Source organism: Salarias fasciatus, chromosome 7 (genome assembly GCF_902148845.1).
Source record: "Salarias fasciatus chromosome 7, fSalaFa1.1, whole genome shotgun sequence".
NCBI classification, from domain to species: Eukaryota; Metazoa; Chordata; class Actinopteri; order Blenniiformes; family Blenniidae; genus Salarias; species Salarias fasciatus.
This window is the reverse complement of record NC_043751.1, coordinates 28,742,115-28,755,117: the sequence shown is the minus strand read 5'-3', so window position 1 is coordinate 28,755,117 and position 13,003 is coordinate 28,742,115. Positions and strand designations below refer to the sequence as shown.

At 44.7% G+C, this 13,003-nt stretch overlaps 1 protein-coding gene across 1 annotated transcript; it reads left to right on the top strand.

The window, feature by feature from the left end:
- The first annotated feature begins 229 nt into the window (after positions 1–229).
- On the top strand, positions 230–12,536 carry LOC115392408 (NADH dehydrogenase [ubiquinone] 1 alpha subcomplex subunit 9, mitochondrial-like). The gene is made up of 11 exons (XM_030097002.1): positions 230–291; positions 1,426–1,599; positions 8,981–9,078; positions 9,206–9,297; positions 9,397–9,538; positions 9,627–9,729; positions 9,818–9,888; positions 11,580–11,656; positions 11,853–11,948; positions 12,136–12,202; positions 12,294–12,536. Exons 1-11 carry the CDS (start codon positions 237–239, stop codon positions 12,462–12,464), a joined length of 1,146 nt encoding a protein of 381 aa, XP_029952862.1. The 5' UTR covers positions 230–236; the 3' UTR covers positions 12,465–12,536.
- The last annotated feature ends 467 nt before the right edge of the window (positions 12,537–13,003 follow it).

Below are 13,003 nucleotides of genomic sequence, written 5' to 3'. Positions count from 1 at the left end.
CTTTCCAAAACATTCACACATGTAAAAGAAGTGTAGAAATAAATGGAATACAATATGATAAACAATGCATTTTCCATCGATTAACATTGATTTTTATACTGTAAAGGCTTGTGACTGAACAACAGAGGAATAAATGTGAAGTTTCCATCAAACAGTGATATTTTGCGCCTGTCACGTGCAGGATGACGTTTAGCGTCAGACTGTTTTGGCCCACACGGCTTGCCGTAGTCGGAAAGATGGCGACCGTAGCATTGGTTAGCCGTCCTGCCAGTGTCCTTCCAAAGATTTCAAGTAAGTAGTGAGACTTCAGGATAAAGAATATATGTATAACAACACGTATTACATGTTAACGAGCATATCTTCGTGCGCGTGTCGTCCCATCACGGGCTCCCATGTAGATTCTACACTCGGATTGAGTGACCTTGCTAACAGGCTAGGCTAATAACCTGCTAGCAAGGGCTTCGATTAGCTTTGGGAGAATATAAACATTTAAAATAAATCTATGCAGATGTTAAATAATTATCTACAACAGTTTTTTTTTCATGAAAATTACTCTTAGTGAGTTTATTTTTCTGGCACAGTCGTGATCCGGAAAATACGGCAAGTTCAGAAACCAATGACTTTAAACTAGTCTCTTATAAATGTCAGAGGAACACGCTATGTTGTGTTATGACAGCTACAATATTCACCTTTGCAGTGTAGCTGAGCCTGCAAGGTTACTGCAGGTTATTTACTCTGTATACAATTCACGCGTGCAGGTTGTGACACCACAAAATCACCTAATTTGTCTTTTCTGGGTACTAATTTATCCAGTAGTTCCGTGCACCCCTCAAAATCGCATCCTAAAATCCACCATTGTAATATTCCACGTAATACATGGTTGTAATAATATCATTTGGCTTTAATCCTTATGGTGTTATGAAAAATTACATTATCCATGTATATAAAAAATGGATAAGCATTTCAGTACTCCACAACACCAGTGGTATTGTCATAGTTCAAATACAGAGGGCTGTTGGTTCATCTTTGTGTTTAATTCAGAACATATATATATATATATATTTTTATATTGGAGTTATAAGAGACAAACACAATTGTAAAAACAAAAGAACCATGTTTTAGGGTGCAACTCTTGTTAACTTTTTTTCACAAACCTTTGTCTTTAAGTACCAAGCAGTTATTTAACAGAGAACATTAAAGTGATGAACCTTTTGGAATTTAGAGCTTTCCTGTCACACTGACACCTCTGATAACTGACCTCGGTATGTACTGTAATGTGTGTTTTGGTTTCCAGACGGCCTCTTATGAAGTTTCCATGCTGTATTTTCATGTTCAAAATGCAGTATTTTATATTCTGCCTGGTCTATTGTACTGGGTCCAGCCCTTTGATGCAGACTGAAGTGTGTGTCCCTCTCCTTCTGTCAGGCACTTGCTTCCCTGCTGTGTTGTCGGCTGCCTCGGTCACCACAGTCCAGCAGAGGAAGCTGCACCATGCGGTCATCCCCAAAGGGAAAGGAGGTCGCTCCTCATCCAGCGGGATCGCGGCCACAGTGTTCGGCGCCACCGGTTTCCTGGGTCGATATGTGGTCAACAGGCTGGGTGAGTATAAAAACAAAAGATAGTGGCATCGCTGTGTATTGACTGAATCCATCCATTTTCTTTATACCTGCCTTTAGGACTGAAGTCATAGAAGTTGTGTCACACACACAAATAAATGCTTATGTTGTGGTGTCTGCTGGGAAGGAAAATTCCTCAATTAGAAGGATTGGGGTTTGGTGATGTGGGGAGGTGTGGTGCACTGTCAGTGGGGGTCAAAAAGGCGGAAGTTATCTATAAAGGGTGGCTTCCTGGATTGACAGCTGTCACTCACATGTGCGGATCATAAACTCCACTGCACTCTACTCCCTCATCCGTCTCCTCTCTTTGCAACCTCCACGTTGGTGACCCTGAATTTGGACATGTCTGTGGAGTCAAGCGACGGCGCGGAAGCGCAAGGCGGTTTCGCTGTATATGCCTCTGCGATCAAGCTGCCGGACTTCTGGCAGCACGATCCGGAGCCGTGGTTCCAGCACATCGAGGCACAGTTCCAGCTGAGAGGTATAACGGCGGACGAGACGTGGTGGCAGCTCTGGATTCGACAACCACCTGCCTTATTAACAGACTACCGGGGTCTGGCGGAGGAGGCCAACAGGATGCTGCTCGCATCACGCCCGCTCGGAGTCCATGCGGCGTGGAAGCCAGAGCCGCAAAACCAGCCAGCGGAGGACGCACCAGCTAAAATCGCTGCAGCGAAGGAGCAGCGGACAGATGACGGCCACTGTGCTTTTTCCATTAGCGGTTCGGATCCCAGGCGAAGGGCTGCACGCCGCCGTGCTCGTTCCCGGTGCAGGGAATCAGCTGCCTCAGCGCTTGGTAGCAACTGTGAGCGCTGAGGATACTTACAAGCTGCTGTTTTTTTAAAGACACTGTGTCTGGGAGGCTTTTCCTCGTGGACACTGGTGCACAGCGGAGCGTTCTGCCGGCTTCCAGCACAGACAGAGCCAGTGGTGAGCACAGCTCGCAGCTGGATGCAATAAACAAGACCCCAATCTGTACGTTTGGCACCAGGTTTGTGACCGTGTGTTTTGATGGTCGGCAGTTCGGCTGGGATTTTGTGATGGCTGATGTGGCCGTGCCGATTCTCCGGGCTGATTTCCTGTGCACACATGGATTATCGGTGGGCATTATAAACTACCGCTTGGTGGACGCACTCTCCTTCTCCTCATATCCATGCACCTTGGGGAAGGGGGGATAGCTTTTCCTCGTGAAGTCTGTCCACTGGGGATGTGTACCAGCGGCTCCTGGCTGAGTTTCCAGATCTCACAGTCCCCACCTTCTCAGCTTCCCTCGTTAATCACAGGGTAGAACAGTATATCTCCTGGGCCGCTGGTTTTAGCGCACCCTCGCCGGCAGGATGTGGCTAAGCTTGGGATCGCCAGGGAGGAGTTTGCCGCTATGGAGCGACTGGGAATTGTGCGGCGCCCTGGCAGCCCGTGGGCCTCACCCCTGCACATGGTCCTGAAATCGGATGGCAGCTGGAGGCTGCGTTTTGATTTTCAGCACCTGAATAACATCACCAAGCACGATCAGCACCTGGCAGGGAAAGTTATGTTTTTCGAGGTGGACTTAGTCAGAGGCTACATCCTGGTCCACCCCCAGCACGTGGCCAAGACTGAGCTGATCCCTTCTTTTGGGCTATTTGAGTTTCTGCAGATGAAGTTTGGACTGAAAGGTGTGGCGCAAACTTTCCAGCGGCTGATGGACTCTGTGTTAAGAGAGCTGATGTTCCTGTTTGTGTACCTGGATGGGATCCTGGGGGCCAGCGTCTCGGCCGAGGAGCACCTGTTACACTGGCAACAGATCTTCGAGAGGCTTACCAAGCACGGACTGATCATTAATCCAGCTAAGTGCTTCCTGGACTGACATCTGTCACTCGCATGTGCTGATAACAAACTCCGCTCGACTCTACCCCCTCGTCCGTCTCCTCTCTTTGCAACCTCCACAATGTGTCTGAAGTTGGAACTGTGTGACATTGTACTCATGGACATTCTTGTGTTGTGGTTTTTCATGTTTTTATATTTGAAAACACATTTTTAGTCTTTTGAAATACCAAAATGAATCAGATTTCATAATTTTCTAAACAAGCGAGAAATTATTAGTTGTCAAGTTCACATCACTTATTTTTGAATCTGCAGATGAATTAGTTTTTGAAATAAATTTTTTTGATGTGATCATAGTTCTTTTTCATCACAAATTACTGCAGTATTTTTTATTTCTCTTGTTTAGTAAAAAAAAAAAAGCAATAAATTATCTCTATATTATCCATAACTCTATGGATAAGCTTGTAAATTTCAATCAATTTCAATCAATTTATTTTTGTATAGCCCAGTATCACAACAACAGTTGCCTCAGAGGGCTTCAAGATGTTACATTGATTGGTAAAAATAAAAACAGTGAATAAGCATAATATTAATGTGTCAAATTCACAGTAACGAGACAAAACGAAGCAACCACTGCCTTAGACCCTCACATCCGGCAAGAAAAAACTCCAAAAACCCAGTGGGAAAAGAAGAAATCTTGGGGAGAACCACAGTATGGAGGGATCCCTCTCCCAGGGACGGACAGCTTTGGCAACAGCTAGCATGAGACAATAAGAAGTAAAGCCTAGGACTATGTTGAGTACAGTCCGTTGGACGGTCCAGCACAAGAACTACGGATCCCAGAGGTAGAACTGAAGCCAGTCCGCGGGCAGGACCGACAGGAGTGTCCTCCCAGTCCGGCCGGAGCTTGTTCGTAGGCCCTCGTGACAGTGGAGTCAGCAACTGAAACTGGAGAAGACTCCCACTCGAAGGGGGGGACAACAGGTGAAAAGCAATGAACGGACTAAAGGGAATAACATTCAGACATTAGAGGATAGGACTCAGTGCACCGTATTTCCCACAGCATTCTAGCTCCTAGGGCAGCTTTGTGAATAGTTTAGTATTTAGACTAGTATTTAGTTAGTATAGTTTAGTTTAGTAAAGTTTAGTAAAGTTAAGTTAAGTTTAGTTTAGAATCCCTAGCTGACCTGATCATAGGCTGCATCGAAGAGAAACGTCTTGAGCCTAACCTTAAATGTGGAGACTGTGTCTGCCTCTTTGACACCACTTGGAAGCTGGTTCCATAAAAACGGTGCCTGATAGCTAAAGGCTCTTCCACCTAATGTCCATTTAGAGACCCTAGGAGTCACCAGTAACACTGCATTTTGAGAGCGGAGTGCTCTGATTGGTTGATAAGGCGTTAAAGCATCTTGGAGATAGGTCGGAGCCATCCCATTTAGGATTTTGTAAGTGAGGAGAAGGATTTTAAATCCAACTCTAAACTCGACAGGAAGCCAGTGAAGAGATTTTAGAACGGGAGTAATGTGTTCACGTCTTCTGGTTCCGGTTAATAATCTGGCGGCCGAATTTTGAACCAACTGAAAGTTTTTTAACGCACTTTTTGGGCAGGCTGCAAGAAGGGAGTTGCAGTAGTCCAGTCTAGTAGAAACATATGCATGAATGAGTTTTTCTGCATCGCTTCTAGGTAGAATGTTTCTTATTTTAGCTATGTTGCGCAAGTGGAAATATGCTGTTTTACAAGCCAGGTTGATGTGTGCTTTAAAGGAGATATCCTGATCAAATAAGACCCCGAGGTTCCTCACAGTAGAGGAGGAAGATACACTGACATTATCTAAGGTGATAATCTGTTCAGATAGACACTCTTTCAGTTTATGGGGGCCTAGTATAATGACCTCTGTTTTGCCAGGATTAAGACGGAGATAGTTCGTAGTCATCCAGGTTTTAATTTCTCTGATACAGTCACTGAGTCTGTCTATTTGATTAGTTTGATCAGGTTTCATAGATAAATACAGTTGTGTGTCATCTGCATAACAATGAAAATTGATATCGTGGTTTCTAATTATGTTCCCTAAAGGAAGCATATATAACAGAAATAAAATTGGCCCGAGCATGGACCCTTGAGGAACCCCATAACTGACCTGGGAGCATGGTGAGGACTGTTGGTTAACGTGAACAAATTGGTACCTATTAGATAAATAGGATTTGAACCAGCAGAGGGCTTTTCCTCTGATGCCAACCTCACATTCTAACCTCTGCAGGAGAATATTGTGGTCGATTGTATCAAAAGCTGCACTGAGGTCTAAGAGAACCAGGATTGAGACTAGACCTGCGTCAGCCGCCAATAGCAAGTCATTAGTGACTTTAACTAACGCAGTCTCAGTGCTGTGATAAGCTCTATATCCTGACTGAAATTTCTCAAATAAACTATTGTCCTGTAGGTGGCGGTAAAGCTGTTTAACCACGAGTTTTTCCAGGACTTTTGAAATAAAAGGCAGATTTGATATTGGTCTGTAGTTGGCTAGAATATCAGGATCAAGATTAGGTTTTTTCAGCAGTGGTTTGATTACTGCGAATTTAAATGACTGTGGCACATAGCCAATTTCTAGAGACGTGTTTATTATAGTTAAGATCGTATTTAAAATAACTGGAAGAATATCTTTGAAAAGCTTAGTTGGAATTGGATCTAGGAGACAGGTCGAAGTTTTAGAAGACATTACAATCGAAGTAATCTCAGCCCCATTTACTGGTGAGAAACTATCTAGTATTTCAGGTATTTCAGGTGGAGGCAGTGGCTGGTTTCCCTGAGCTTGATCTGAGGAAAGTGCTTCATTGATTTTACCTCTGATGGTTATAATTTTATCATTAAAGAATTTAAGAAAGTCATGGCAGTTTGAAGATTCTGGGATTATTGGTTCCACTACAGTATGACTGTTTGTCAGTCTGGCTACAGTGTTGAACAGAAACCGAGGGTTATTTTTGTTTATTTCTATTAAACAAGAGTAATATAATGTCTTGGCTTTAAAAAGAGTTTGTTTATAGCTTAGCAAGCTACATTTCCAAGCCTTCAGAGATTGTTCCGATTTAGATTTACGCCACAGTCTTTCTAATTGCCGAGTTTTTTGTTTGAGAACACGGGTTTCAGAATTAAACCATGGAGCAACGCGCCTGGGTCGATTGGTTTTCAGCTGCAACGGAGCCACTACGTGAAGGGCAGATTTTAGTGAGTGCATAGCACTGTCAACAAACTGATCACTATTATCACCACTAGTCAATAAGCTCATTTCTGTGAGTTCACAAGGTAATGCAGCAAATGCAGGCTGGATCAATTCTTTGTACCGAGCCACAGATTTTTCAGATAATGTCCGTATCAACTGAATTTTATCTTTTTGAGCAGAGTAGTCTTCAATCAAAACCTGAAAAGTAATTAAAAAATGGTCAGAGTATGGGGTTCTGAGGGAGAACATTTAGGTCACTAACCTCTATCCCATATGTTAAAACTAGATCCAGGGTGTGCTTGTGACTATGAGTGGATTCATCAACATTTTGAGTGAAACCGATACTATCTAATACTGCAATAAACGCATTACTCAAACTGTCACCAGAATCATCCACATGGATATTAAAGTCACCTATTATAAGGATCTTGTTAGGAGTCAATACTATATTGCTTAAAAACTCTGAGAACTCAGTTAAAAAGTCAGAGTAAGGACCAGGAGGTCGATACACAATAATTAATAGCACAGCTTTTTGATTCTTCCAATTTGGACAAGTAAGCGTTAGTATTAAGCTTTCAAAAGAGTTGAATTTAACATTAGTTTTGGGTTTAAGAAGAAGACTGGAGTGCGATATCACTGCCACACCTCCACCTCGACCTGTTGATCTAGCTGTTTGGAAATTAACATAGGTTGGAGGGGTACATTCATTGAGCCTCACATAATCATCTTGCTGAAGCCAAGTTTCTGTTAGAGCAAGGAGATCAATGTTATTGTCACCGATAAGGTCATTAACTAACAGAGATTTAGTGGAGATTGCTCTATTGTTTAGTAGACCACATTGTATGTATTTCCTACTGGAAGAGTTATTCTGTCTCGTACAGGTGTTAAGCTTTTTACCCATTGACTTTTTTCTAATGCTTTGAGCACTATGGAAAGACACAGTCTGTTTGCATAGGTAAACCTCCATGCTTGACTTGTAAAAATCCAGGAGCAGAATTAGTGATGGGATCAACAAGATCAACAGAGGAGCGTTCTACACGACTGCTCTGCGCCCGGGGCTCATAGCTGATTTGTCAATTTAGCGTACTAAGCCGATCAGCCATATTGCGAGCTAAAAGGGCTGCACCATCCAAAGTTGGGTGGATGCCGTCCCTGCGGATGAGCCCAGGCTTTCCCCAGAAGGTGCACCAGTTGTTTAGAAAAATAACTCCATTTTCTTCACTCCATCTAGACAACCAGCGATTGAATGATGAAAGTCGGCTATACATTTCATCATTGACCAAATTGGGCAGGGGACCAGAGAATATTACAGCATCAGACATCAACTTAGCCAATTCACACACCGAGGCTACTTGTAATTTGAGCACCTCTGATTGTCTCCCCCGGGCATCATTGCCGCCTGCGTGAATCACGACTCGACGGAATCTCCTACCTTCCTGTTTTAAAAGCCTAAGGTTCCCCTCGATGTCCCCCACTCTGGCCCCCGGGTAACACCTAACCTTCACCACTGGCAGCTTCACGTCTCTAACTATAGAGCTGCCAATCACCAGCGTGTCCAGTTCAGCCGGTGTGTCGTCGCTGAGGGGAGAGAACCTATTGCAGACGTGAAGCGGTTCTTGGAGTGCTACGTGGCGGTGCTTAGCACTAGCCTTCCTCCGGACTGTCACAAACCGGTCCTGGTCTTGCCCCGGCTGCTCGGGACACGCTGCGGGGCTAGGCTTGCTAACATTCCTCTCACTGCGGGAGCGGGCTGCGAGCCCTGCCGCTACCTCGCTGTAGCTAGCGCTGCAGCTAGCGCTGCCCTGCCCCTCACATCAGCCGCTCCTCTAACTCGGTTACCCTGGCCTCCAGCGCTGTCAATACACTGCACTTTACGCAAATACCCCTATCGTCAAGGGAGGCAGGGTTCTGACTCAACATACGGCACACTGAGCAGGAAAGAAAAGAAGACAGAGGGGAGGATGCCATAGCGGTCCTGGCGAACCAAGCTAGTTAGCACGCTAAGCTAGTTAGCACGCCGGTGGTGCTAACGGCGGAGAAGAGATGTAATTCACGAGAGATCACTGGTCAATCGGGGGCGAAAGTAACCCCGGGGGCGTAAATAACCCCAATTTTTTGATGGCTTCGTGAATTAACAGTAATAGCAAGAGAGAGACAGCAAGCACTTCAGTCGCTCGCAAGCTTCGGCAAGCTTCACCCACACGGAAAACACTCACCGGAGTGACATCAGCCAGAGGTGCGCAGCCTGATGATGATACACGCCGCATCGACCGCTATCCTGACCGCTAATTTAAAGAGCAGCTACTGATGTCTGATTGTCTGTGTGTATTTTCTGATGATGTACAGGTCGAATTGGCTCACAGATTGTAATCCCTCACCGCTGTGATCAGTATGACTTGATGTACTTCCGACCCATGGGTGATCTTGGACAAATCATCTTCATGGTAAGACACATTTTTACACGTTCATCCAATCATGTAACATTTCTAAAACAGTGAAATATTTTAAAATGCTGGTAATAATTAGATGGAATTGACGTTTTTCTTACGTGTGTTTTTAATTCTGTCTTAGGAGTGGGATGCAAGAAACAAAGACTCCATCAAACGGGCTCTGGAGCACTCCAACGTCGTCATCAACCTGGTGGGACGAGAGTGGGAGACGAGGTACGCCTGTTCGGAGCAGGAAACACATTCTGTCACCAACAAGAAGCTAAAACAGGATGTCAAACTGACTTTGATATATGTTTCCTCTGTTTTGTGAAGGAACTATCGCTTCGAGGACGTCTTTGTGAGCATCCCTCAGCAGATCGCCAAGGCAGCCAGAGAGGCCGGCATCACGAAATTCGTCCACATGTCGCATCTCAACGCGGACATACGCAGCCCATCCAAATACCTCAGGAACAAGGTGGAGGGCTTTTTCTGCGACACTCATCCTCCTCCTATGTACATAAATACAGGCTGACTATAGATCCATGTCTGCCGCTTTGTCTCAGGCTGTGGGAGAGACTGCAGTGAGGGACGAGTTTCCTGAAGCCATCATCATGAAGCCCTCCGAGGTCTTCGGCCGGGAGGACAGATTCTTCAACTACTACGCAAGTAGGTTTTTTTTTTTTTTTTTAATTGTTGTCTTTTTAAAATCATATTTAATATGTTAAAATGTTCATCAATTTCATTCTGTCTCCAGACATGCGCTGGTTTGGAAACGCCATCCCACTCATTTCCCTGGGGAAGGACTCAGTGAAGCAGCCTGTTTATGTGAGTGTTTTTAACAACAGAGCTGCTCCTTCACTTCGTGTCGAATGATAATATCAACCAGTACGTCTCTTTTTCTTCCCGTCACCATAAGCAGCTGGACTGTGTGGCTCTTAGTAGGGATGCACATGGTTAACCGTTTAACCGCTAACCGATAACAGGAACTTTGACCGGTTAAGACTCTCGGTTAATTTTTTTTTTTAAGCTCCAGCTGGAGCGGAGCTCTCCACAGAGCCCGTGCGTCTTCATGCACGCTGGCATTATATTACAGATATCAATGATGGCGCTGCAGATGACACCTTAAGTCACTGATTAATTCCAGGTGCCTTCATGTTGTACAGTCGGGGAGGGTGTGTGTCTTTGAGCACATTGACGCATGTGGCACAAAGCCGGCATTACATTGAATATTATTTTTTTTTATCTCCAGACGCCGCGGGTCGTCCAGATTTACAGTGAAATGGTTCGGTGTGAAGCCGCATCATCCAGATAAATATTAAGCTCCATCAGAACTGTTTAAAAATCGGATTTCAGAAGCTAAAACTTTATTTAGGAAATTAATCAGAACACACACAAAAAATCACCAGCGGACTCACTCTCGACATAATTTAAAAAACAATAGGAGATGATTGAAGCTTACAGTGCTGTTAATTATATCTAAATCTTGTAGCTTTTTTACATTTTCGATGAGAATTTGCTGTCATTGTAAATCCGCAGTTAAGCACCGGACAGCGCCGAGTCAGTCACTCACTCGGAGCGCACATTTCCGTGTCGGAATGGTGGGACGTCTGCGTGTCGGAATAGCGGTATTTCAGAATGGTGATAAGTCTAAATGATGGTGCGTCGGAATGTCGGAGCGGCAGCATGTAACCACTCAACAGGGCGTTTAAAAGTCGTCCATGCTTCGCGTCGCTTTGGAACCTCGGCGCTCCGCCGATGCGCACGCTGTGCGCGTTCAGGCGCACTGTTCCACACATCCTCCAGAAGCTTTTCTGGCACTACAGACTGTTTCTCTGCTCCTTTATTACAGATTATTTAGAGAAAATTAAGCACATGTATTGTCAGTGCGTTATCATTTAATATTAAAGTTTATTTAGCCTTTTTTTTTCTTTTTTCTGAATCGCGGGGCGGCGCCGGAGCGATTCCCTCGGCAGACCTTCTCCTCCCTCCAGACAGCCTGCTGTCTCCATCCACGAGATGCCGTCACTTTTACTGTCATATTTTGTTTTCTGTGGCGCTCTGGCGATGCGTATACCGGCGCGACCTGCGCGCAACGCGGTCACAAATTCTGGCTGCTGCGCGGACGTCCACAGATCGGTCCACGCAGACCAATGCGCAACGCACACCCACGCAGACATGTGAAGCATGGACGGGCTTTAAATCTTATCAGTTAATGGTTATTAACCGGTTAAAGGGCGTCGGTTAACGGTCATAAAAAATATATAAAATGTGCATCCCTAGCTCTTAGCCTGTGTTCAGTGTTGTCGTGTGGTTTTATGGTTCAGAGAAGTATATATAAGAGAAGATTTTTTTTCTCAAATTTTAGCTGAATTTTGTCAAATCTGACTGAAGGATGTGGATGATTCTGAATTCTTCACTCATAAGAACTCTTGGAAAGTAAACCATTTCTCTACTATCATTACTTTATTCAGCAGCACGCCACTAACTGCTCTCTCTGTGGTTTTTGACTCCCTCAGGTGGTCGATGTGGCCAAAGCCATCATCAACGCCGTCAAAGACCCGGACGCTAACGGGAAGACGTTTGCTCTCGTCGGGTAGGCGCTCACCTCGACAGAAACACTGTCTTTCACCTCTTCTGTCAATGAGTTGAACAGATCGTGAAAACTGTAAAGATACAGAGCGGATTGAATGGTTTGGTTGTACAGGTTCTACTCAAACCACTGCTAGAAAGCAAAATTTACATTTCTTTCAAAGTGAAGATGTTTTCTTTTTCCTTTTTTCTTGGCCTAGTCCCAACCGCTACCTCCTCCATGACCTGGTGGAGTACATCTACGCCGTGGCGCACAGACAGTTCGTGCCATACCCGCTGCCTCGCCCCTTCTACCAGTAAGAGTTCACACCTTGTTTGCTCAGCGCCGGCGTCTGTCGGAGCTTCTGCCGATCATGTGATGACCACACATAATTAAAGCAAACATCGCTTATCAACTGTTGTTTTAATGAAAACGCTATCGGTCAGGAACAAGAGTCTCTTCAGTGCAGACGCTGTTTAACACCGCCTGCACTTCTCTTTCAGTCTGGCTGCCCAGTTTTTTGCAATGAACCCGTTCGAGCCTTGGACGACCCCCGATAAAGTGGACAGGGTAAAAAAAAATCCATTCAAACTCATCGACCCGCTGTTTCTCTTGTTTCCACGTTTGATGAGAGGTATTCTGCACTGCTCCTGTCTTCCAGTTTCACACAACGGACATGAAATACCCGGGACTTCCCGGTCTGGAGGATCTGGGCATCACTCCATCGACCGTGGAACAAAAAGCAATCGAGATCCTGCGTCGCCACCGCCGCTTCCGTTACCTGGAGGCGGAGCTGGACGAGACCAAGCCGGCCAAAACCGTCAACTACTGAAGTGCTGGATGAGAAAACCGCTTTGTCTTTCACCCTATTCTGTACATAAATAAAGAATTGTCCTAAGATGATGCCTTTGTGTCAAGTGTTGGTTTGTTTGTTTGTTTGTTTTACTACAGTAAATGAGTTCAGCAGCACTGAGACGTGACACGCTGCTGCAGTTCGTGATATTTGGGCCACATTCAGAGCAGTTTGATCTCAAAGTGGACCGGACCTGTAAATAATAATATAATCTCTACATAACCAGAAATCTAAATGTCTGTTTTATTGCAACAAAGTATTAATATATCATTAACATGAAATCTGAATAAAGCTAGTACAATTTGGACAATATGCCTCAGTTCACCAGGTGCTTTACGACTTCCAGACAGCAGTGGATTTTTATTAAACTACTTACATCTTGAAGGGCCTAAAACCTTTGGCCACATGTAGCTGGAACATAAAAATAAAGTGGGCTGGTCAATACTGTGATCAGTGAAATTCTAGAAATTATCTTGTCTAAATGTAGACAAATTCTACATTTGTGTGGTAAACCTGAT

What these genes read in the sequence shown, in the direction of transcription:
- LOC115392408 (XM_030097002.1), top strand. Translation starts at nt 237, where the DNA reads ATGGCGACCGTAGCATTGGTTAGCCGTCCTGCCAGTGTCCTTCCAAAG. An exon ending in TGTCCTTCCAAAGATTTCAA is followed by an intron (nt 292 to 1,425) that starts GTAAGTAGTGAG and finishes TCCTTCTGTCAG; the next exon opens with GCACTTGCTTCCCTGCTGTG. An exon ending in ATATGTGGTCAACAGGCTGG is followed by an intron (nt 1,600 to 8,980) that starts GTGAGTATAAAA and finishes GATGATGTACAG; the next exon opens with GTCGAATTGGCTCACAGATT.